This window comes from Opisthocomus hoazin, chromosome 4 (genome assembly GCF_030867145.1).
Source record: "Opisthocomus hoazin isolate bOpiHoa1 chromosome 4, bOpiHoa1.hap1, whole genome shotgun sequence".
Taxonomy (NCBI): Eukaryota; Metazoa; Chordata; class Aves; order Opisthocomiformes; family Opisthocomidae; genus Opisthocomus; species Opisthocomus hoazin.
Genome location: NC_134417.1, coordinates 93857477 through 93881754, shown reverse-complemented (window position 1 = coordinate 93881754; position 24278 = coordinate 93857477). Strand labels below are relative to the sequence as shown.

Below are 24278 nucleotides of genomic sequence, written 5' to 3'. Positions count from 1 at the left end.
CTCACGGGAAACCGAGTCCTCCCGTCCAGCCTCGCCCCGCCTCTTCCGCTGCCGCCGCCACGCCCCCTGAGCCGCCGTTCCCATGGAAACGCCCCGCCCCCTTAGGCGGTTCCCATGGCGACGCTTCGCCCGCCTCCTGAAGGCGGGGTTGTTCGCAGGGCAACGCCCCGCCCCCCTGAGGCGAGGCATCGGTGATTCCTATGGCGACGCCCCGCCCCCAGAGGCGTGACAAGGGCTGTTCCCGTGGCGACGCCCCGCCCCCTGAGGCGTGGCATCGGCGGTTCCCATGGCGACGCAGCCCTCGCTGATAGGGGGAGACGGCTGTTCCCATGGCGGCGCTCCGCCCCCCGGAGACTGCACGGGCGGTTCCTATGGCAACGGCCGCTCCCGGTCAGGCCTGTCCACCCCCCGCGTTCCCCATAGGGCAACCAGACCAGGTCTCGTCTGATAACGCAATTGTGACAGTAATAACGCGAGTTTTTTTCTATAAAACCCCATTAATTTAATTGTTTTGATGAGTTCTGGCACAGGACGAGCTCTTCGGCTCATTAGCGGCTTCCCACACACTGGCGGGACGGAAGCCACCTCCATCCACCCCAGGAAAATCCCCGTTTCCCCACACACCCCTTTTCCGTCCATCGGTCCCCGGGGCACGGGGACACCGGGTGTCGGGGACGTTGGGACGTGGGACATGGGGACCCCACCTTACAGATCCCACCCAATCCCATTGATCCACCCTGTCCCACCCATCTCACCACATCCCGCCCCACAGATCCCATCCCAACCCACTCCATCTCACAGATCCTACCCATCCCAGAGATCCCGTTCCATCCCATCGACTCCATCCCATCCATCTCACCCCATCCCACCCCACCTCATCCCATTGATCCCATCCCACAGATCCCATCCCATCCCGCCCCATCTCACAGATCCTATCCATCCCAGAGATCCTGTTCCATCCCATCGACTCCATCCCATCCATCTCACCCCATCCCACCCCACAGACCCCACCCCACCTCGTCCCATCGATCCCATCCCACAGATCCCATCCCAAGCCACCCCATCTCATAGATCCTACGCATCCCAGAGATCCCGTTCCATCCCATCGACTCCATTCCATCCATCTCACCCCATCCCACCCCACCTCATCCCATCAATCCCATCCCACAGATCCCATCCCACCTCCATCCATCCCATTCCCATCCCACCTCCATCCATGCCCCCCACCCCATCCCAGCCCCACCACATCCGACCCGGTGGCCCAGGCCCCTGGGCTAGCAGGGCCCCCCAAGCTGTGGGGCAGCGTTTCTGGGGGACCCCAGCCCCGTACTGGGGCTCCTGGGGGACCTGAGGGTCCCGGCCGTGCTTGGGGGGGCGGCTACAGGGGGGGGTCCCATCCAGCTCTTTATTCCCAGCGCACGCAGCGGCTTTGGCATCGCCCCGGGGGTGGGGGCTGCGGGGACGCGCGGTTGGGGGTCACGAAGCTGCGGCGGGGTCCTGAGCAGAGGCGGCGGGGCAGGGTGCGGGCAGGCAGGATGCGGCCGGGGGGGGGGGGTTCGGCAGAGCCGCTGCCCCCTCCCCTCATTTCCCGGGCCAGTAAAGCACGAAGCCGTCGCGGTTCTTGCCGAAATCGGGGGTGACCGCGTCCGGCCGCGTCTCCACCGTCAGCAGCCGCCGGCGCCCGCGTAGGCTCAGCTGGACGCAGTCGGAGACGCGGACCTGCAGCTCCCGCTTGGTCCTACAACATCCCGGCATCAGCGAGGGGGGCCGGCGGGTGCCGGGAGCCCCCCCAGCCCCGAGCCCCCCGACTCACGCTCGGCAGTGCTCCAGGAGGACGCCCACCAGCTCGCCCACCCGGTTGTCCCCCGCCGGCTGCGTCTTGTGCAGGCACACGGCCAGGTCCTCCTGGGTCTGGGTGTGGAAGACCACCAGCTGCGCCCGGCAGCTCGTCACGCTCAGCCCTGTCACCTGCGGGGACGGCTGCGTGTCACCGCCGCTGGCGTGGCTGCGGGGGGTGGGGGGGCTGGGGGCCACGGCGTGGCCAAGGCACCATGGCCAAGGTGGTGGGGACAGCACAGCACGGGCAGCGTGGTGGGGACAGCATGGAGCGGACAGCCAGCATGGTGGGGACAGCACAGCATGGCCATGTGGTGGTGACAGCGTGGTGGGGACAGCACTGCATGGCCAGCATGGTGGGGACAGCCAGCATGGTGGGGACAGCACAGCGGAGACAGCCAGCATGGTGGGGACAGCACTGCATGGACAGCGTGGTGGTGACAGCCAGCATGGTGAGGACAGCTCAGCATGGCCAGTGTGGTGGGGACAGCGTGGTGGGGACAGCACAGTGGGGACAGTCAGCATGGTGGGGACAACACAGCATGGCCAGTGTGGTGGGGACAGTGTGGTGGGGACAGCGTGGCATGCCCGGCATGGTGGGGACAGTGTGGTGGGGCTGGCGTGGCATGGCCAGCCAGCGTGGTGGGGACAGCCAGCATGGTGGGGACAGCACTGCATGGCCAGCATGGTGGGGACAGCCAGCATGGTGGGGACAGCACAGCGGGGACAGCCAGCATGGTGGGGACAGCACTGCATGGCCAGCGTGGTGGGGACCGCCAGTATGGTGGGGACAGCACTGCATGGCCAGCATGGTGGGGACAGCACAGCGGGGACAGCCACACGGTGGGGACAGCACAGCATGGTCAGTGTGGTGGGGACAGTGTAGTGAGGACAGCATGGCAGGGACAGCCAGTATGGTGAGGACAGCACGGTGGGGACAGCGTGGCATGGCCAGTGTGGTGGCGATTGTGTGGTGGGGACGGAGCGGTGGGGACAGCCAGCATGGTGGGGACAGCATGGTGGGGACAGAACAGCATGGCCAGTGTGGTGGGGACAGCATGCCATGGCCAGTGTGGTGGTGATGGTGTGGTAGGGACAGCCAGCGTGGTGGGGACAGCACAGCATGGCCATTGTGGTGGGGACAGCATGGCATGGCCAGCCAGCGTGGTGGGGACAGCACAGTGGGGACAGCATGGCATGGCCAGTGTGGTGGCAATGGTGTGGTGGGGACAGCCAGCATGGTGGGGACAGCATGGTATGGCCAGTGTGGTAGGGACAGCATGGCATGGCTAGTGTGGTGGCAATGGTGTGGTGGGGACAGCCAGCATGGTGGGGACAGCACGGTATGGCCAGTGTGGTAGGGACAGCATGGCATGGCCAGTGTGGTGGTGATGGTGTGGTGGGGACGGCGTGGTGGGGACAGCCAGCGTGGTGGGGACAGCATGGTAGGGACACCACCACACCTCTGTCCCAGGAGACCTCACCGTGCCAACGCGGACGGCCCCAGCACGTCACCCTGGGGACCACGGAGGGGTCTTCAACCTCCAGGTGGGAGCAGAGCAGCCAGGACACCCAGGACCCCCCAACCCTGGCTCGCCAGGACACAGGGGACCCCGCCCATACCCCGGGGACACCGGTGGGGCTGGGGACACTCACGGTGCTGAGGGGCAGCGCCCGCATCACCCGGTACTGGTGCCGGGGGTCCAGCTTGTAGAGGTGCTGGTCCGTCACGAGGATGGCCCGGTCCCGGCTCTTACCGAAGCGGTTGATCTGCGGGGACAGGGACAGCGAGGGGACACACCGGGGGGTGACACAGACGCGGTGGCCTGGCAGGACCCCTCCCCTTGCTCCCCGCTCACCTTGCGGACGTGGCAGGAGAAGAGGACGGAACCAAAGTGCACCTTGTCCTTGAGGGTCTGGAGGCGGCGGGCGAAGGGCAGTGCCAGCCCCGGGTTCTCGCTGGGCTGCGGGGAGCCGCGGCGTGGGGTTGGCACCGCGGGGCGCGCCGCGGGGCACCCCCAAACCCGCCGCCGGCCCCTTACCGAGGAGAGGTAATCCCGTGCCCAGCTGCGCCGGCAGCCCCACTCCTTCCGCAGCCCCCCCAGTGCCTCCATGGCGGCCACCTTGGCCCGGATCTGCCCCATCTCCGAGGGTGGGATGTTCTTGATGATCTGCCGCGCTCGCCACCTGCGGCGGGGGGACACGGCGCGGCCACGTCACCCTCCCATGTCTACAGCCCACGGCCCTGTCCCATGTCCTCATCCCACATCTCTGTCCCACATCTCTGTCCCATGTCGTTGTCCTACGTCCCCATCCCATGTCCCCATCTCACATCCCTGTCCCGCATTCCAGTCCCACGTCCCCATCCCACATCCCCGTCCCATGTCCTTGTCCTACGTCCCCATGTCCTCATCCCACGTCTCCATCCCTGTCTCCATCCTGTCCCACATCCCCATCCTGCATCCCTGTCCCCATCCCACACTCCTGGCCCACAGCCCCATCCCATGTCCCCATCCCACATTCCCAACCTGCATCCCTGTCCCATGTCCTCATCCCACGTCCCCATCTCACATTCCAGTCCCACATCCCCATCCCTGTCTCCATCCGGTCCCACATCCCCATCCTGCATCCCTGTCCCCATCCCATGTCCCCATCCCACATCCCTGTCCCGCATTCTAGTCCCACGTTCCCATTCCACATCCCTGTCCCATGTCCTTGTCCTACGTCCCCATGTCCTCATCCCACGTCCCCATCTCACATTCCAGTCCCATGTCCCCATCCCTGTCTCCATCCCGTCCCACATCCCCATCCTGCATCCCTGTCCCCATCCCATGTCCCCATCCCACATCCCTGTCCCGCATTCCAGTCCCACGTCCCCATCCCACATCCCTGTCCCATGTCCTTGTCCTACGTCCCCGTGTACTCATCCCACGTCCCCATCTCACATTCCAATCCCATGTCTCCATCCCACGTCCCCATCCCTGTCTCCATCCTGTCCCACATCCCCATCCTGCATCCCTGTCCCCATCCCACGCTCCTGGCCCACAGCCCCATCCCATGTCCCCATCCCACATTCCCAACCTGCATCCCTGTCCCATGTCTTCATCCCAAGTCCCCGTCTCCCACGTCCGCATCTCCCACGTCCCCGTCTCCCATGTCCGCATCTCCCACGTCCCCATCTCACATTCCAGTCCCATGTCCTCATCCCACATCCACATCCCCATCCCATGTCCCAATCCCACATCCCCACCCTGTGTTCCTGTCCCCATCCCACGTCCCTGTCCCACATCCCCAACCCATGTAACCCATCCCATGTTCCTATTCCACATCCCCATCCCACATCCCCATCCCACATCGCCAATCCACATCCCTGTCCTACGTCCCCGTCCCGTGTCCCCGTCCTGCATCCCATCCCGCTTCCTCATCCCACATCCCCATCCTGCATCCCTGTCCCCATCCCACGTTCCTGGCCCACAGCCCTATCTCATGTCCCCATCCCACCTTCCCAACCTGCATCCCTGTCCCATGTCTTCCTCCCACGTCCCTGTCCCACATCCCTGTCCCACATATCCCCATCTCCCACATCCCCAGTCCCACGTCATCTCACATCCACATCCCCATCCCATGTCCCCATCCCTGTCTGTGTCCACTTCCCCATCCCACATCCCTGTCTCATGTCCTCATCCTACACCCCCATGTCCCCATCCCACATCCCCATCTCACATTCCAGTCCCACATCCCCTTTCCACATCCCTGTCCCACATCTCCATCCCACGTCCCCATCCCTGTCCCATGTCCTCGTCCTACGTCCCCATCCTGTATCCCCGTCCCCATCCCATGTTCCCTTTCCACATCCCCGTCCCATGTCCCCATCCCTGTCCATCATCCTCATCTCACATCCACATCCCCATCCCATGTCCCTATCCCTGTCTGTGTCCCATCCAGCATCCCCATCCCACATCCCCATCCTGCATCCCTGTCCCCATCCCATGTCCCCATCCCACATCCCAGTCCCACATCCCCATCCCACATCCCTGTCCCATGTCCTCATCCTACATCCCCACGTCCCCATCCCACATCCCTGTCCCGTGTCCTTGTCCTACGTCCCCATGTCCCCATCCCACATCCCCATCTCACATTCCAGTCCCACATCTCCATCCCACGTCCCCATCCCTGTCTCCATCCCGTCCCACATCCCCATCCTGCACCCCTGTCCCCATCTCAAGTTCCTGGTCCACAGTCCCATCTCATGTCCCCATCCCACATCCCCATCCTCCATCCCTGTCCCCATCCCACATCCACATCCCAGTCCCACGTCCTCATCCCACATCCCTGTCCCATGTCCTTGTCTTACATCCCCTTGTCCCCATCCCACGTCCCCATCTCACATTCCAGTCCCACATCCCCGTTCCACATCCCTGTCCCACATGTCCATCCCACGTCCCCATCCCTGTCTCCGTCCCGTCCCACATCCCCATCCTGCATCCCTGTCCCCATCCCATGTTCCCTTTCCACATCCCTGTCCCATGTCCCCATCCCAGTCCCACGTCCTCATCTCACATCCACATCCCCATCCCATGTCCCCATCCCTGTCTGTGTCCCGTCCCACATCCCCATCCTCCATCCCTGTCTCCATCCCATGTCCTCATCCCAGTCCCACGTCCTCATCCCACATCCCTGTCCCATGTCCTTGTCTTACATCCCCTTGTCCCCATCCCACATCCCCATCTCACATTCCAGTCCCACATCCCCGTTCCACATCCCTGTCCCACATGTCCATCCCACGTCCCCATCCCTGTCTCCGTCCCGTCCCACATCCCCATCCTGCATCCCTGTCCCCATCCCATGTTCCCTTTCCACATCCCTGTCCCATGTCCCCATCCCAGTCCCACGTCCTCATCTCACATCCACATCCCCATCCCATGTCCCCATCCCTGTCTGTGTCCCGTCCCACATCCCCATCCTCCATCCCTGTCTCCATCCCATGTCCACATCCCAGTCCCACGTCCTCATCCCACATCCCTGTCCCATGTCCTTGTCTTACATCCCCTTGTCCCCATCCCATGTCCCCATCTCACATTCCAGTCCCACATCCCCGTTCCACATCCCTGTCCCACATCTCCATCCCACGTCCCCATCCCTGTCTCCATGCCATCCCACATCCCCATCCTGCATCCCTGTCCCCATCCCATGTTCCCTTTCCACATCTCCATCCCATGTCCCCATCCCAGTCCCATGTCTTTGTTCCACATCCCCGTTCCCATCCCACATCCCCATCCCTGTCCTACATCCACATCCCAGTCCCATGTCTTTGTCCCACACCCCCATCCCATTCCCATCCAGCATCCCCATCCCTGTCCTACATCCACATCCCCGTCCCCATCCCAACGCGGAGCGGGATTCGGGACGGTACCTGCGGAAGAGGCGCTGGCTGGCGTCCTGGAAGCGCGCCAGCACGGCCGGCGGCTCCGGCCAAACCACGCTCTTCCCGAAATCGGGAAGGGCGCGGACGGCCTGGAAGCGTCGCAGCAGCTCCCGCAGGTACGCCTTCACCTTGTGCCGTTTGTAGTACGCCATGATGGTGTAGGCAGCGCGCAGGTAACGGCAGCGCCGGCGCGCCAGGGCGCCGCGCCAAGCCTGCCGAACGCCGACCGTCGGCGTGGGCGCCCGGCACCGCGGCTCCGGGTGGCCCCCCCAAAATGCTGAGCAGCCTCCGAGCCCCCCCAGGGCCAGCGGCGAGTCCTCCCCCAGCCCCACGTCACCCCGGCGGACGGCCGCGCGTGCCCACCTTCTGCAGCAGCAGGACGATGATGGGGATGAGCTGCGCCCGCTCCTGCTCGAGGCAGAAGAGGGTGCGGGGCGTGCGGATGAAGACCTTGGTGTGGCCGTAAGCCACGTCGTCCTGGAAGCCGTGCTGCTCCAGGAGGGCTTGCGTGGCCTCGCGGTCGCTGGCCATCAGGTGGTTGGGCCACGTGTACTCGCAGGTCATCTTGTACCTGGGGACAAAGCGGGGTGAGGGGCGTGCTGGCGGGGTCCCACAGAATCACAGAATGTTGGGGGGTGGAAGGGACCCCTGGGCATCCCCCAGCCCAACCCCCTGCCCAAGCAGGGTCACCCACAGCAGGCTGCACAGCACCGCGGCCAGGCGGGGCTGGAATATCTCCAGGGAAGGAGACTCCCCAGCCCCTCTGGGCAGCCTGGGCCAGGGCTCCGTCACCCTCAGAGGGAAGAAGTTCTTCCTCGGGTTCAGCTGGAGCTTCCTCTGCTTCAGTTTGTGCCCGTTGCCCCTTGTCCTGTCGCTGGGCACCACTGCAAAGAGTCTGGCCCCGGCCTCCTGACCCCCACCCTGCAGATATTTAGAGGCATTTCCAAGGTCCCCTCGCAGCCTTCTCTTCTCCAGGCTGAACAAGCCCAGCTCCCTCAGCCTCTCCTCCTAGGAGAGATGCTCCAGTCCCCTCCTCATCCTCAGAGCCCTGCGCTGGGCTCTCTCCAGTAGCTCCTCATCTTTCTTGAAGTGGGGAGCCCAGCACTGGACACAGCACTGCAGATGGGGCCTCAGTGGGGCAGAGCAGAGGGGGAGGAGACCCTCCCTCGCCCTGCTGCCCACACTCCTCTGAATGCACCCCAGGAGACCATTGGCCTTCTGGGCAGCCAGGGCACGCTGCTGGCTCATGGTCACCCTGTCGTCCCCCAGCACTCCCAGTCCCTCTCCACAGAGCTGCTCTCCAGCAGCTCAGCCCCAGCCTGGACTGGTGCCTGGGGTTGTTCCTCCCCAGGCGCAGGACCCTGCCCCTTGCCCTTGTTGAGCTCCATCAGGTTCCTCTCTGCCCAGCTCTCCACCCTGCCCAGGTCTCGCTGGATGGCAATTCAATGGGTTGGGGGTCCCGGGGGGGCGCGGGCCGTACCGCAGGAGGAAGCGGTCGTAGGGCTGGCGGTAGGCGAAGCCGGCGCGGCGCACCCGGACGTTCTCCAGCAGCCCCAGGTAGGAGACCTGGTGCCGGCAGCGCTCCTCGTCGAAGAGCGTCGGCGACTTCTGGTCGTTGGGTTTGATGCAGCGCACGTAGTAGGGTTCCTGCGGGGACATGGAGGGGACAGTGCCACGGTGGCACCAAGTCCATGGGTGTCCTGGGCTGGGGGGCTGAGGGCACGCAGGGTGGGACCGCACCGGGCATGGGTGGCTTGGGGACAGGAGGGCTTGGTGGCTTGGGAACACAGCTGGCTGACTTGGGTACATGCCTGGCTGGCTTGGGGACATCTTGGCTGGCATGGTGACATGCCTGGGTGGCACTGGGACATCTTGGCTGCCTTGGGAACAAGCCTGGCTGGCTTGGGGACATCTTGGCTGCCTTGGGGACATGCCAGACTGGCTTGGTGACATACCCAGCTGGCATGGGGACATGCCTGGCTAGCACCAGGACATCTTGGCTGGCTTGGGGACATACCCAGCTGGCACGGGGACATGCCTGGCTAGCACTGGGACATCTTGGCTAGTTTGGGGACATGCCAGACTGGCTTGGGGACATACCCAGCTGGCATGGGGACATACCCAGCTGGCATGGGGACACCTTGGCTGGCTTGGGGACATCTTGGCTGCCTTGGGGACATGCCTGGCTGGCTCAAGGACATCTTGGCTGCCTTGGGGACATGTCAGGCTGGCATGGGGACACGCCTGGCTAGCACTGGGACATCTTGGCTGCCTTGGGGACATGCCAGAATGGCTTGGGGACATACCCAACTGGCATGGGGACATGCCTGGCTAGCACCAGGACATCTTGGCTGGCTTGGGGACATACCCAACTGGCATAGGGACATGCCTGGCTGGCTCAAGGACATCTTGTCTGGCCTGGGGACATGCCAGGCTGGCCCAGGAGCACGTCCATGTGTCTCAGGGCCATGCTCAGCTGCCATGGGGACATCCCAAGATGGGTTGGGGACATGACCCACTGGCATGGGGACATGTCAAGTCAGTGCAGGGCCATGCCAGGCTGTCATGGGGACATGCCCAGCTGTCCCCAGTGCCCTACCTTGGAGGCGAGGTTCTCCACCAGCGCCACCATGGAGTTCTTGAAGAGCGTGCCGGTGGTCAGCGGGCGCTTGGTGACCTCGGTGATGCTCTGCTCGCCGTCGGGCCACATGGCACGCAGGACGGGGTCCGCGCTGGGGACAGTGTTGCCGTGGGGCTGGCGGCATCGGGTGCCCTGCTCCCACCCCATGGCTGTGCCACCAACCCCCCAGCTGTGTCCCCCGTGTCCCCAACCTGTTGTAGAAGAGCCGCTTGAAGTCCTGGAAGAGCGTGTCCTTGTTCTTGTCCAGGAAACCCTCCACCGAGTACCTGAGGGAGAGGGACACCACACTGGGGGGCTTCTCCAGCCACCATGGGGTGTCAGGGAGGGGCGTCTGGGCAGCACCTCCTCGCTGGGGGCACCCAGCCCCATGCAGAGGTGACGTGTGGCCCTTGGGGTGGCCCTGGGGGCACCCATGGAGGCCAGGGGACTGCGGGGTTCAGTGCTGATGGACACAGAGTCCCCTGGCCCTGTCCCCGCTGTCCCCAGGGCATGGCACGGCATGTCCCACACAGCTTGTCCTGCTACACGGGGCCTCTGGGGACCTCCCAGACCCCATGGACCCCAGTGGTCCCCCAAATGGCCTCCCACGGTCCTACGTGGCTCCACACAATCCCCCATGGGTCCTCACAGCCCCATGGCCAGCCAAGGCCACCCGCTAGTCCCCCATGGGCCCCTATGGCTCTCCATGGTCCCAACTGACCCCTCCATGGTCCCCCATGCCCTCCCATGGTCCCTCATGGCCCCCCTCAGTTCTTCATGGCCCCACCACGACCCCATGGCCACTCAGGGATGTTCATAGTCCCTGATGGCTGGCCACCCACACTCCCATGGCCCCAAATGACCCCCCTGCCAGACCCCCACAATCCCCACAGCCTGATGGTCCCCCATGACCCCAAACCCACCTCCCTCAGTCCCTCAAGACCCCCCTACACGCTTCCACATGGTCCCTCATGGTTCTCCAAGGCCCCACGGTCAACTGTAGACCCCCAAGAACCCCTATAGCCCCATGGTCCCTCGTGGCCCCCCATGGACTCCCATGGACTTCCAAGCTTCCTCATAGCCCCAAGGCCCACCATCGTCCCCTACGGTTCTCCACTGCCCCCCACGGTTCTCCATGGCCCCCCATGACCCCACAGCCATTTGTGATGTCCATAGTCCTCGACAATCACCCACAACCCCATGGCCCAGCTGACATGTCCCAGTCCCCCACGGTTCCCATGATCCCCACAGCCTGATGGTCCTCCGTGACCCCAAACCACCTCCCTCAGTCCCTCAAAACCCCCGTCCAAGCTCCCACATGGTCCTCTGTAGTTGTCCCAGGTCCCACAGTCAACTGTAGACCCCCAAGAGACCCTATAACCTCATGGTCACTCATGGCCCCCCACGGCCCCAGGGCCCACCACGGCCCACCATGACCCCTCCTGATGTCCATAGTCCCCAATGACCACCCACACTCCCATGACCCCCCGCCAGTCCCCCGTGATTCCCCATGATCCCCACAGCCTGATGGTCCCTCATGACACCAAATCACCTCCCACAGTCCCTCAAGACACCCACTTCCATGCCCCCACCTGGGCCCCATGGTTCCTCAAGGCTCCATGGTCAACCCTAGACTCTCAAGAGCCCCTATAACCCCATGGCGCCAAGTAGCCTCCCACGGTCCTCCATGCCCTCTGAAGGTCCCTCACGGTGCCCCACAGCCCCATGGCCACCCAATGACACCCACAACCCACCGTGGTTCCCCCACAGCCCCCCAACACCCCCTCACGTGACATCTCCAGCGTAGTGCTTGATGCGGAAGTCCCGGTTGAACTCCATGGTCTTATCTGTGGGGCAGAGCTGGGGAGCAGAGGGGTGTCAGCCCCCTGCCCACAGACACCCCCGGCTCTCCCCGATCCCCCCAGAAGCACCTTGCGGCTGGTGTAGTGGGGGTGGCGGCCGAGGCGGGCGTCCATGGAGGCGAGGAAGAGGGGGTCAGTGACAGTCCCCACGGCCAGGCAGGCCTCGTCCAGCAGCGCCAGGATGCCGCGGTGCGGCTGCTCCACCAGCTCCACGATGGGCTCGTTGCTGAAGTACTCGATCTGGTGGGGGGGGACCCGGGGGGTGGGCACCCCAAACTGCCTCCACGGGCACCCCGATTTGCCCCCATCCACCCCAAATCTCACCATGCTAGGTGATGGCATCCATGTCCCCACCATGTTCCCTGTGTCCCCACCACGCTCTGCCAGGCGATGTCCCCCATTTCCCCCCCACAACGTCCCCCGAAGCCGCTCACCCTCTGCCAGGCAACGTCCCCACGTCCCCTCCTCGTCCCCCCATGCACTTCACGCTCTGCCAGACGATACCCAACCCCGCCATGTCCCCCCCGAGCCCCCCACGCTCTGCCTGGTGATGTTCCCCAAGTCCCCACCATGTCCCCATGCCCCTCACGCTACACCAAGCAATGCCCCCATGTCCTCCCCATGTCCCCACGCCCCTCATGCTCTGCCAGGTGATGCCACCATGTCTCCCCCGCCATGTCCCCATCCCCTCACGCTCTGCCAAGTGATGCCCCCATGTCCTCCCCACATCCCCCCCATGTCTCCACGTCCCTCTTGCTCTGCCAGGTGATGTCCCCATGTCCCTCCCACGTCCCCGCCGTGTCCCCATCCCCTCACGCTCTGCCAGGCGATGCCCTCCCGCTGGTACTCGGCCTGCTCCTGCCTCAGGATCAGCTCGATGAAGAGCTGCTGCAGCTTCTCGTTGCAGTAGTTGATGCAGAACTGCTCGAAGCTGCGGGCAGGGAGTCAGGTTGGCCACCGTCACCTGGCCCCGCGCCTTGTCCCTCCCGGATCCTGTCCCAACTGCGGGTCCCTCCCGGGTCCTGTCCCTCCTGAGTCCCGTCTCCCTCACATGTCCCTCCTGAGTCCTGTCCTCCACATGTCTCTTGGGTACCCTCCTCTGCTATGTGTGTCCCTCACAAGCCCCAACCCACCCATGTCCCCCTCCTGGGTCTTGTCACCTTCACATGTCCCTCACAGACCTACCTCTCCCGCATCCCATCCGCTCCACGTGTCCCTCCTGCTCCTGTCCCTCCATGCATCCCTTGGGGTCTTGTCCTTCCATGTCCCTCCTGGGTCCCATCCCCTCCATGTGCCCGTCCTAGGTCCTTTGTCCTCCTCTTGTCCATCAGGCGTCCTCCCCTCCATGTGTCCCTCCCAAGCCCCACCCCTTCCACGTGTTCCTCACGGTCTCATCCACGTGTTCCTCACGGTCTCGTCTCTCTACGTGTCTCTCCTGGGTCCCATTCCCTCCACGTGTCCCTCTCAAGCCCTGTCCCCTCCACGTGTCCCCACCACTCTAGGGACCGGGTCACCTGTTGGTGTCGAAGATCTCGAAGCCGTAGATGTCGAGGACGCCGATGACGGTGCTCTTGCCGTGCAGACGGGCGTCGTAGCCGCGGGCGGCAATGCTGGCATTGATGCGCCCCACGATCCAGCAGAAGAGACGCTCGTAGATGGCCTGGGAACAGGACAGGGTGGTGGGCACCCAAGGGTGCTGGGGGTGGACCCATCACCCAACGTCCCCTCCTCACCTTGGCGCAGGCGTCCCGGGCGTAGGCGGCTTCCTTGGGGCTGTGGCCCTTCTCGATCAGCTCCCCGCCGCCCGCCGCCACGGTGCGGGTCAGCAGCGCCCGGCGCAGGCTGTCGGGTGCCGTGGCCGTCAGCTCGGCCAGCGCCGAGAGCTGCGCCTCGTCCTCCACCGCCGCCGTCTCGCCCTCCGCCGCGAACCTGACGTTGCCCTGGGGCGGCCCCCACGTCGGCCGGTGAACGTGGGGGGACACCCGGGAGCCCCTGGGAAGGGGCTGGGGTGTCCTGGCACTGGCGCCTCCCGCACCCCGGGCTGGGCTGGGCCATACAGGGCTGCACTGGTTTGTATTGGGCTGGGCTGGGACATACAGGGCTGTGCTGGTTTGTATTGGGCTGGGCTGGGCCATACAGGGCTGCACTGGTTTGTACTGGGCTGGGCTGGGACATACAGGGCTGTGCTGGTTTGTATTGGGCTGGGCTAGGACATACAGGGCTGCACTGGTTTGTATTGGGCTGGGCTGGGACATACAGGGCTGCACTGGTTTGTACTGGGCTGGGCTGGGCCAAACAGGGCTGCACTGGTTTGCATTGGGCTGGGCTGGGACATACAGGGCTGCACTGGTTTGTAATGGGCTGGGCTGGGACATACTGGGCTGCACTGGTTTGCATTGGGCTGGGCTAGGACATACAGGGCTGCGCTGGTTTGTATTGGGCTGGGCTGGGCCATACAGGGCTGCACTGGTTTGTACTGGGCTGGGCTGGGCCATACAGGGCTGCACTGGTTTGCATTGGGCTGGGCTGGGCCATACAGGGCTGCACTGGTTTGTATTGGGCTGGGCTGGGCCATACAGGGCTGCACTGGTTTGTATTGGGCTGGGCTGGGCCATACAGGGCTGCACTGGTTTGTATTGGGCTGGGCTGGGACATACACGGCTGCACTGGTTTGTACTGGGCTGGGCTGGGACATACAGGGCTGCACTGGTTTGTATTGGGCTGGGCTGGGCCATACACGGCTGCACTGGTTTTTATTGGGCTGGGCTGGGACATATAGGGCTGCGCTGGTTTGTATTGGACTGGGCTGGGCCATACAGGGCTGCACTGGTTTGTACTGGGCTGGGCTGGGCCATACAGGGCTGTGCTGATTTGTATTGGGCTTGGCTGGGACATACTGGGCTGCACTGGTTTGTATTGGGCTGGGCTGGGACATACAGGGCTGTGCTGGTTTTTATTGGGCTGCACTGGGATATACAGGGCTGCACCGGTTTGTATTGGGCTGGGGTGGGGTGGGCTGGGCTATACAGGGTTGCACTGGTTTGTACTGGACTGGGCTAGGACACATGGGTCTGCACTGGTTTGTATTGGGTTGGGCTGGGCTATGTGGGGCTGCACTGGTTTGTATTGGGCAGGGCTGGGACATACACGGCTGCACTGGTTTGTACTGGGCTGGGCTGGGCCATACAGGGCTGCACTGGTTTGTACTGGGCTGGGCTAGGACATACAAGCCTGCACTGGTTTGTATTGGACTGGGCTGGGCCATACAGGGCTGCACTGGTTTGTACTGGGCTGGGCTGGGCCATACAGGGCTGTGCTGATTTGTATTGGGCTTGGCTGGGATGTACTGGGCTGCACTGGTTTGTATTGGGCTGGGCTGGGACATACTTGGCTGCACTGGTTTGTGTTGGGCTGGGCTATACAGGGCTGCACTGGTTTGTACTGGGCTCTGCTGGGACACACAGGGCTGCGCTAGTTTGTACTGGGCTGGGCTGGGCTATACTGGTTTGCATTGGGTCACAGTGGTTTGTATTGGTCTGAGCTGGGCTTTGCTGGACTGTGCTAGGCCACACTGGTTTGCATTGGGCCATACTGGTTTGCATTGGGCCATACTGGTTTGCACTGGCCTCTGCTGCACCGCACTGGTTTGCATTGGGCCATGCTGGTTTACACTGGCCTCTACTGGTTTGCATCAGGCTGTGCTGGGCTGCGCTGGTTATGCTGGTTTGTGCTGGGCTGTACTGGTTTGCACTGGTTTCTGTGGGGCTGTACTGGTTTCAACTGGTCTTTACTTTTTTGCACTGGTCTGTACTGGGTAGCGTGGGACCACGTGTATTTGGACGGGGCCGTACTGGTCTGCCTGGGGCCATACTGGTCTGCCTGGGGCCATACTGGTGTGTTGGGGCTGTACCGGCGCCCAGGCTGGGGCACACTGGCCTGCCCGGGGCTGTGCTGGTCTGAACTGGTCCGTACTGGTGGGGGTCTCACCAGGTGCAGGATGGCGGCCAGGATGCGGCGCGCGGCGCCCGTCTCCTCCGGGGAGAAGCCGATGACGGCCATGGCCTCCTCCACCGCCCGGTAGCCGGCCGCGTCCGCGCCGAGGGCCTGGGGACGGCGGCGGCGTGAGGGGCCGGGACCCCCTGCCCGCGCTGCCTGTCCCTGCCCGTCCCTGCCTGCACTGCCCGTCCCTTCCCGTCCCTGCCCATGCTGCCTGTCCCTCTCTGCACTGCCCATCCCTGCCTGCGCTGCCCATCCCTGCCTGCACCGCCTGTCCTGCCCATCCCTGCCCACGTTGCCTGTCCCTGCGCGTCCCTGCTGGCACTGCCCGTCCCTTCCCGTCCCTGCCCGCGCTGCCCGTCCCTGCCTGTCCCTGCCCATGCTGCCTGTCCCTGCCTGGGTTGGCCATCCTGCCTGTCCCTACCTGTTCTGCCTGTCCCTGCCTGCACTGCCCGTCCCTGCCCATCCTGCCTGTCCCTGCCCATCCCTGTCTGCACTGCCTGCGCTGCCCGTCCCTGCCTGCGCTGCCCATCCCTGCCTGCGCTGCCTGTCCCTGCCCATCCTGCCTGTCCCTGCCCATCCTGCCTGTCCCTGCTCATCCCTGCCCGTCCCCGCCTGCACTGCCTGCGCTGCCCATCCCTGCCCACGCTGCCCATCCCACCCTTCCCTGCCCGTCCCTGCCTGTGCGGCCCACACTGCCCGTGCTGCCCGTCCCTGCTCATCCCTGCCCACACTGCCTGTCCCTGCCCGTGGTGCCCAGCCCACCCATCCCTGCCTGTCCCTGCCCATCCACGCCCATCCCTGCCCATTCCATCCTTCCCTGCCTGTCCCTGCCTGCACTGCCTGTCCCTGCCTGCACTGCCTGTCCCTGTCTGTGCTGCCCATCCTGCCTGTCCCTGCCTGCGCTGCCTGTCCCTGCCCACACTGCCTGCATTGCCCGCGCTGCCTGTCCCTGCTCATCCCTGCCCACACTGCCTGTTCCTGCCCGCGCTGCCCATCCCACCCGTCCCTGCCCGTCCCTTCCCATCCCTGCCCATGCTGCCCATCCCTGCCCATCCCTTCCCATCCCTGCCTGCACTGCCCATCCCACCCATCCCTGCCTGTCCCTGCCCGCGCTGCCCATCCCTGCCCATCCCTGCCCATCCCACCCACTCACATGGCCCATCCCTGCCCATCCCTGCCTGTCCCTGCCCATCCCTGCCCACACTGCCCATCCCTGCCCGTCCCTCCCCATCCCACCCACTCACATGGCCCATCCCTGCCCGTGCTGCCCATCCCCACCCATCCCTGCCCATCCCTTCCCATCCCTGCCCATCCCTGCCCGTCCCTGCCCATCCCTGCCCATCCCTGCCCGTCCCTGCCCGCACTGCCCATCCCTGCCCGTCCCTTCCTATCCCTGCCCGTCCCTGCCCATCCCTGCCCATCCCTGCCGATCCCTTCCCATCCCTGCCCGCACTGCCCATCCCTGCCCGCGCTGCCCATCCCTGCCCGTCCCTGCCCGTCCCTGCCCACTCACGCTGCCCGCGGCTCCCTCCCGGGTGTAGCAGTAGGCCTCGGGGTCCCGGCGGAGGTGCAGTGAGGTCAGCAGCGCTGGCGGGGCGCCCAGCAGCAGCTGCGGGGTGGTGGGGGGCGTCAGCACCCCGGGGTGTCCCTCGGCCCGACCCATCTGTCCCGACCCGTCCTGTCTCGCCCTGTCCCACCCGCTGCCATCCCACTGAGCCCATCGCCCCATCCCACTCAGTCCCACAGATCCCACCCATCCCGTCTTCTCCATCCCATCCTTCTCCTCCCAACCTTCTCCTCCCCAATCCACAGATCCCATCCATCCCATCTTCTCCATCCCATCCCAGTCTCTTCCCAACCACCTCCTCCCCATCCCACAGATCCCATCCATCCCATCTTCTCCATCCCATCCTTCTCCTCCCAACCCTCTCCTCCCCAACCCACAGATCCCATCCATCCCGTCTTATCCATGCCATCCTTCTCCTCCCAACCTCTTCATCCCCATTGCACAGATCCCACCCATCCCACCTTCTCCATCCCATCCTTCTCCTCCCAACCATCTCCTCCCCATCCCACAGATCCCATCCATCCCATCTTATTCATCCCATCCTTCTCCTCCCAACCTCCTTATCCCCATCCCAGATCCCATCCACCCCGTCTTATCCATCCCATCCTTCTCCTCCCAACCTCCTTATCCCCATCCCAAAGATCCCATCCATCCCATCTACCCCATCCCATAGATTCCATCCATCCCATCTACCCCATCCCATAGATTCCATCCATCCCATTTGCTCCATCTTATCCATCCCATCCATCCCATCCCAATCTCACCCCAACCTCCTCATCCCCATCCCACAGAATCCACCCACCCCGTCTTATCCATCCCATCCTTCTCCTCCCAACCATCTCATCCCCATCCATCCCATCTGTTCCACCTTATCCATCCCATCCATCCCAACCTACTCCTCCCCATCCCACAGATCCCATCCATCCCAACCTTCTCATCCCATCCATCCCATCCCCACCTTATCCCATAGATCCCATCTGCCCCATCTGTCCCATCTTATCCATCCGACCTCCACTCCATCTATCCCATCGTTTTCATCCCAACCACCCTATCCCCACCCCACAGATCCCATCCCCATCTCATCCCACAGATCCTATTCATCCCATCCCAACCTTCTTATCCCATCCAACCCATCCCCATCTCATCCCACAGATCTCACCCATCCCATCTGTCCCTCCCACTTCACAGATCCCATCCATCCCATATCATCTACCCCATCCCATATATCTATCCCATCCCAACTTTCTCATTTCATCCATCCCGCCTCTCATCCCACCTGCATCTCGTCCTACAGATCCCATCCATCCCATCCCAACCTTCTGATCCCATCCATCCAATCTCCATCTCATCCCAGATCCCACCCATCCCATCTGCCCCATCCCATCCATCCCACTCCAACCTTTTCATCCCATCCTCTCCCCAATCCACCTCACAGATCCCACCCATCCCATCCTAACATTCTCATCCCATCCATCCCATAGATCCCATACAACCCATCCCAACCTTCTCATCCCCATCCCACAGATCCCATCCATCCCATTCCATCCCAGCCTTCTCATCCTATCCATCCCATCCCCATCATATCCCACAGATCCCATCCATCCTATCCTAACCTTATCATCCCATCCATGCCATCCCCAGCCCATCCGCATCTCATCCCACAGATGCCATCCCATCCATCCCAACCTTCTGATCCCATCCAACCCATCCCCATCTTATCCCACAGATCCCATCCATTCCATCCCAACCTTCCCATCCATCCCATCACAGCTTTCTCATCCCATCTATCCTGTCCCCAACCCATCCCTATCCCATCCTACGGATCCCATCCACCCCACCCTCATCCATCTCATCCCACAGATCACATGCCATCCAAATCTTCTGATCCCATCCAACCCATCCCCATCTCATAGATCACATCCATCCCATCCCCACCTCATCCCACAGATCCCATCCATCCCATCACCCATCCATCTCATCCCATAGATCTCATCCATCCCATCCCTATCTCATCCCACAGATCCCACCCATCCCATCCTCATCTCATCCCACAGATCCCATCCACCCCATCCCCATCTCATCCCACAGATCCCATCCCAATCTTCTGATCCCATCCAACCCATCCCCATCTCATAGATCTCATCCATCCCATCCCCATCTCATCTCACAGATCCCATCCCATTCCAGTCTTCTGTTCCCATCCAACCCATCCCCATCTCATAGATCCTATCCCTCCCATCCCCATCTCATAGATTCGATCCATCCCATCCCATCCCAATCTTCTGATCCCGTCCATCCCATCCCCATCTCATCCCACAGATCCCATTCCATCCCAATCTTCTCATCCCATCCAACCCATCCCCATCTCATAGATCCCATCCATCCCATCCCCACCTCATCCCACAGATGCCATCCATCCCATCACCCATCCATCTCATCCCATAGATCCCGTCCATCCCATCCCCATCTCATCCTGTAGATCCCATTCACCCAATCTCCATCGCATCCCACAGATCCCATCCGTCCCATCCCCATCTCATCCCACAGATTTCATCCACCCCATCCCCATCTAATCCCACAGATCCCATCCATCCCATCCCCATCTCATCCTGTACATCCTGCCCATACCACCCCATCCAACCTGTCCCCATCCCATCCACCCCACCCCACGGCTCACTTGGTAGAAGGCGTGGAAATTCCTCTCTCCCGGCTGCTGCTGGAGGATTCGAGACTGGAAGAGGGAGCAGGGGGTGGGTGCCAGGTGGTGCCCACGCGGGACCAGCACCCACCCGGCCGTGCCACCCGCGCCACCACCACACCTTCTCCAGGAGGTAGTTGTGGATGTGGCCGCCGGTGGGGTCGCCCTTGAAGTCGAAGTTGATGTCCATGTACTTGCCGAAGCGGCTGGAGTTGTCGTTGCGGTTGGTTTTGGCGTTGCCGAAGGCCTCCAGGACGCAGTTGGACTTCAGCAGCACGTTCTTCACCCTGCGCGGTGCGGCATGGCGCGGCACGGCACAGCACCGCATGGCAGCCCTGGCCCCCCACACCACCCCTACGGCCATGGGGTCCCCCGCGCTCCCCACACCATCCCGGTGGGCACGGGGCACCCCAGGGCCCCCCGCCACCCCCATCGGGCACCCCAAGACCCTCCAGGACCACCCCACAGGCACTGGGCACCCTTCGTTGCCCCAGGCTTTCTCTATGGGTATGGGGCACCCCAGGATCACCCCATAGCCATGGGGCACCCCTGAGTCCCCCCAAACCATCGCTGTGGGTTAGGGCATCCTGGTCCCTCCACCCCACAGGCCCACGGGGCACCCCTGGTCCCCCAGAACCACCCCATAGCCATGGGGCACACCTGGTTGCCCCACATGAATGCCATGGGCATGGGGCACCCCAGTCCCCCCACACCACCCCCCAGGCATGGGGCACCCCTACTCACTCCAAACTATCCCTATGGATGTGGGGCACCCCAAGGCCACCCAGAACCACCCCATAGCCATGGGGCACCCCTGGGTCCCCCCAAACCATCCCTATGGGCATGGGTCATCCTGGTCCCCCCACTCCACTGGTGGGGCACCCCGATGTACCCCCACCATCCCTACGAGCATGGGGTACCCCAGGGCCCCCCAGAACGACCCCATAAGCATGGGGCATCCCTGGTTGCCCCACATCAATGCCACGGGCAGGGCCCCCTGGACCACCCCATGGGCATGGGGCACCCCTGGTTGCCCCACACCACCCTACAGGCATGGGGCACCCCTGGTCCCCCCCACCCCATCCCTATGGGCATGGGGCATCCTGGTCCCCTCACCCCCCAGGCATGGGGCACCCCGGTCACCCCACACCATCACTATGGGCATGGGGCACCCCAAGGCCCCCCAGAATCACCCCATGGGCACAGGGCACCCCTGTTTACCCCAAACCATCCCTATGGAAGTGGGGGGAACCCCAAGACCCCCTACAGGCATGGGGCACCCCTGCTTACCCCAAACCATCCCTACGGAAGTGGGGGGAACCCCAAGACCCCCTACAGGCATGGGGCACCCCTGCTCACCCCAAACCATCCCTATGGATGTGGGGGGAACCCCAGGACCCCCCACGGGCATGGGGCACCCCTGCTCACCCCAAACCATCCCTATGGATGTGGGGGGGAACCCCAGGACCCCCCACGGGCATGGTGCACCCCTTTTTGCCCCACATTTTCTGTAGAGATGCTGGGCACCCCAGGACCACCCCATGGGCATGGGGCACCCCTTGTTGCCCCACATTTTCTGTATAGATACTGGGCACCCCAGGACCACCCCACAGGCATGGGGCACCCCTTGTTGCCCCACATTTTCTGTAGAGATACTGGGCATCCCAGGACCACCCCATGGGCATGGGGCACCCCTTGTTGCCCCACATTTTCTGTATAGATACTGGGCACCCCAGGACCACCCCACAGGCATGGGGCACCACTTGTTGCCCCACATTTTCTGTATAGATACTGGGCACCTCAGGACCACCCCACGGGCATGGGGCACCCCTTGTTGCCCCACATTTTCTGTATAGATACTGGGCACCTCAGGACCACCCCACGGGCATGGGGCACCCCTTGATGCCCCACACTTTCTCTACAGGTACGGGGCACCCCAGGACCACCCCACGGGCATGGGGCAACCCCAGTCCCTCAGAGGCCTCCCCTCAGCCCACGGCGGGCAGGTCCCCGGCGCCGTGGGGCCAGACCCACCTCTCCACCTCGGCGCGCTGGCTGGGGTTGGTGATGGCGGCGATGTACTGCATGATGTACTTGCTGGCCTCCGTCTTGCCCGCCCCGCTCTCTCCTGGCAGGGAGGGAAGGGGCTGGGTGAGGGCACGCACCCAAGGGTGCCCCCCACCCGAGGGTGCCCCCCGGCCGCCGCCAGCCCCTACCCGAGATGACGATGCAGGTGTCCTTGGCGCGGCGTTTCATGGCCTTGTAGGCGGCATCGGCCAGGGCGAAGAGGTGCGGTGGGCGCTCGTAGAGCTCGCGCCCGCGGTACTGCTCCACCGCCGGCGGGCCGTACAGCGCCAGGGCCCGGTAGGGGTTCACCGCCACCACCACCTCCCCGATGTAGGTGTAGATGTGGCCCTGCGAGAACCTGCGCACAGGGGCTGGCTGTGGGGGTACCCTGTGCCGTGGGGCAGGATGGGGCTGTGCCGTGGGGTGCTGTGCTGGGGGGTAGGACGGTGCTCTATGGGATGCTGTGGGGCAGGATGCATGCCCCGAGGGTGCTGTGCCATGGGGCGGGATGGTACCCTATGCCATGGGGCAGGATGGTGCTGTGGGGCAGGGTCACACCCTGTGGGGTGCTGTGCCATGTTGTGGGGCAGGATGGCACTCTATGGGGTGCTCTGCCATGGGGCAAGATAGCACCCTGTGCCATGGGGCAGGATGGTGCTGTGGGGCAGGGTCACACCCTGTGGGGTGCTGTGCCATGTTGTGGGGCAGGATGGCACTCTATGGGGTGCTCTGCCATGGGGCAAGATAGCACCCTGTGCCATGGGGCAGGATGGTGCTGTGGGGCAGGACGGCACAGGGTGCTGTGCCGTGGGGCAGGATGATGTTGTGCCATGGGGTGCTGTGCTGTGGGTAGGATGGCACCCTGTGGGGTCCTGTGCTGTGGGGCAGGACGGTGGTGTACTGTGGGGCAGGATGGTGCTGTGGGGCAGGATGGCACCCCGCAGGGTGCTGTGCCGTGGGGTGCTGTGCTGTAGGTAGTATGGCACGCTGTGGGGTGCCATGCTGTGGGGCAGGATGGCATCCTCCAGGGCACTGACCTATGGGGTGGGATGGCACTCTGCAGGCTGCTTTGCCATGGGGCAGAATGGTGCTGTGGGGCAGGGTGGCACCCCACAGGGTGCTATGCCGTGGGGCAGGACCACATCCTGTGCCATAGGGCAGGATGGCATCCCGCAAGGCACCGGGCTATGGGGTGGGATGGCACTCAATGGGGTGCTGTGCCATGGGGCGGGATGCACACCGGGCAGGGTGCTGTTCTGTGGGGCAGGATGCAGTCTGTGGGGTGCTGTGCTGTGGGGCAGGATGCATGCCCTGAAGAGCACCATGCCGTGGGGCAGGATGTACTCTGCGGGGTGCCATGCCATGGGGCAGGACCCACACCCCGCCGAGCGCCGTGCCGTGGGGCAGGGCACCTCTCCATGGGGGCGCGGGCACCGTGCTATGGGGCAAAGCCCCACTCCTCAGACCTTCAGCACCCCCCAAAAACCCCGCTATGGGGCAGAGGCAGCCACCCCGCCGGCGCCGTGGGGCAGCAGGGAGCGGCTCTTCCTGTCGGCAGCACCCACAGGAAACACGGGGGGCCCTGCGGTGGGACACGGGGGCGCGCACCCCCCACGCCAGCCCCCCACCCCACCCCGGGTGGGGCCGTGCCTCAGTTTCCCCCCTCCACGGGCACCGCCCTGATGCTCCCCGCGGAGCCGGGGTTCAGCGCCAGGCGCTTCCGCATCCCCGATGAGATTGGGGGGGGGTCCCCAGCACCCCCCATCGCCGCCACGCCAGCACCCACGATCCCACCGGCTGCTGCCGCCGCGGGGTCTCACGGCATCACCGGGGTGGCACCTCGGGGTGCCCCCACCCCGGCATCCCCCCCCCCAAACCCGCACCCCGTACCGCAGACGCAGGTTCTCCAGGAACTGCTCCATGGTCACCTCGTCCAGGAGGACGAAGTCGGCTTTGCCAAATTCGGGACCCTCCAGTTCCGCCATGTTGCTTTCCCCCCCCGCCCCAACCCCACCTCAAACCGCGCCCCGGTTTCCTGCACCGCCAACGACCGCGCGGCGCAGGCGCCGTGGGGCAGCCGTGGGGCTGCGTCACCCTCATGCCACCGCGTCCCGTTATGGGGTGACGCTTCCCGTCGGGTGTCCGGACGCATCCGGCGAGGATGCCGGAACGCTGCCGGTCATCGCGGGGCTGCCCCAAAACCG

The 24278-nt window shown here is 64.0% G+C and overlaps 1 protein-coding gene across 2 annotated transcripts; it reads right to left on the bottom strand.

Annotated features, from left to right (window-relative positions):
- Nucleotides 1-1377: 1377 nt before the first annotated feature.
- Nucleotides 1378-24059, bottom strand: MYO1G (myosin IG). 2 transcript variants are annotated; one of them, XM_075417502.1, is made up of 22 exons: nt 23965-24059; nt 22224-22432; nt 22042-22135; nt 20129-20294; nt 19987-20040; nt 17256-17351; nt 15731-15847; nt 13477-13683; nt 13258-13403; nt 12560-12674; nt 11813-11983; nt 11671-11741; nt 10094-10168; nt 9861-9993; nt 8742-8908; nt 7625-7832; nt 7250-7473; nt 3879-4023; nt 3696-3800; nt 3493-3606; nt 1814-1968; nt 1378-1738 (listed from the first exon to the last, which is right to left on the bottom strand). In XM_075417502.1, exons 1-22 carry the CDS (start codon nt 24057-24059, stop codon nt 1582-1584), a joined length of 3024 nt encoding a protein of 1007 aa, XP_075273617.1. In that variant the 3' UTR covers nt 1378-1581. The 2 variants fall into 2 exon arrangements, with proteins under 2 accessions (XP_075273617.1, XP_075273618.1); XM_075417503.1 differs by lacking the exons at nt 1378-1738; nt 1814-1968; nt 7250-7473 and having other exon boundaries at nt 3501-3606.
- Nucleotides 24060-24278: the final 219 nt, after the last annotated feature.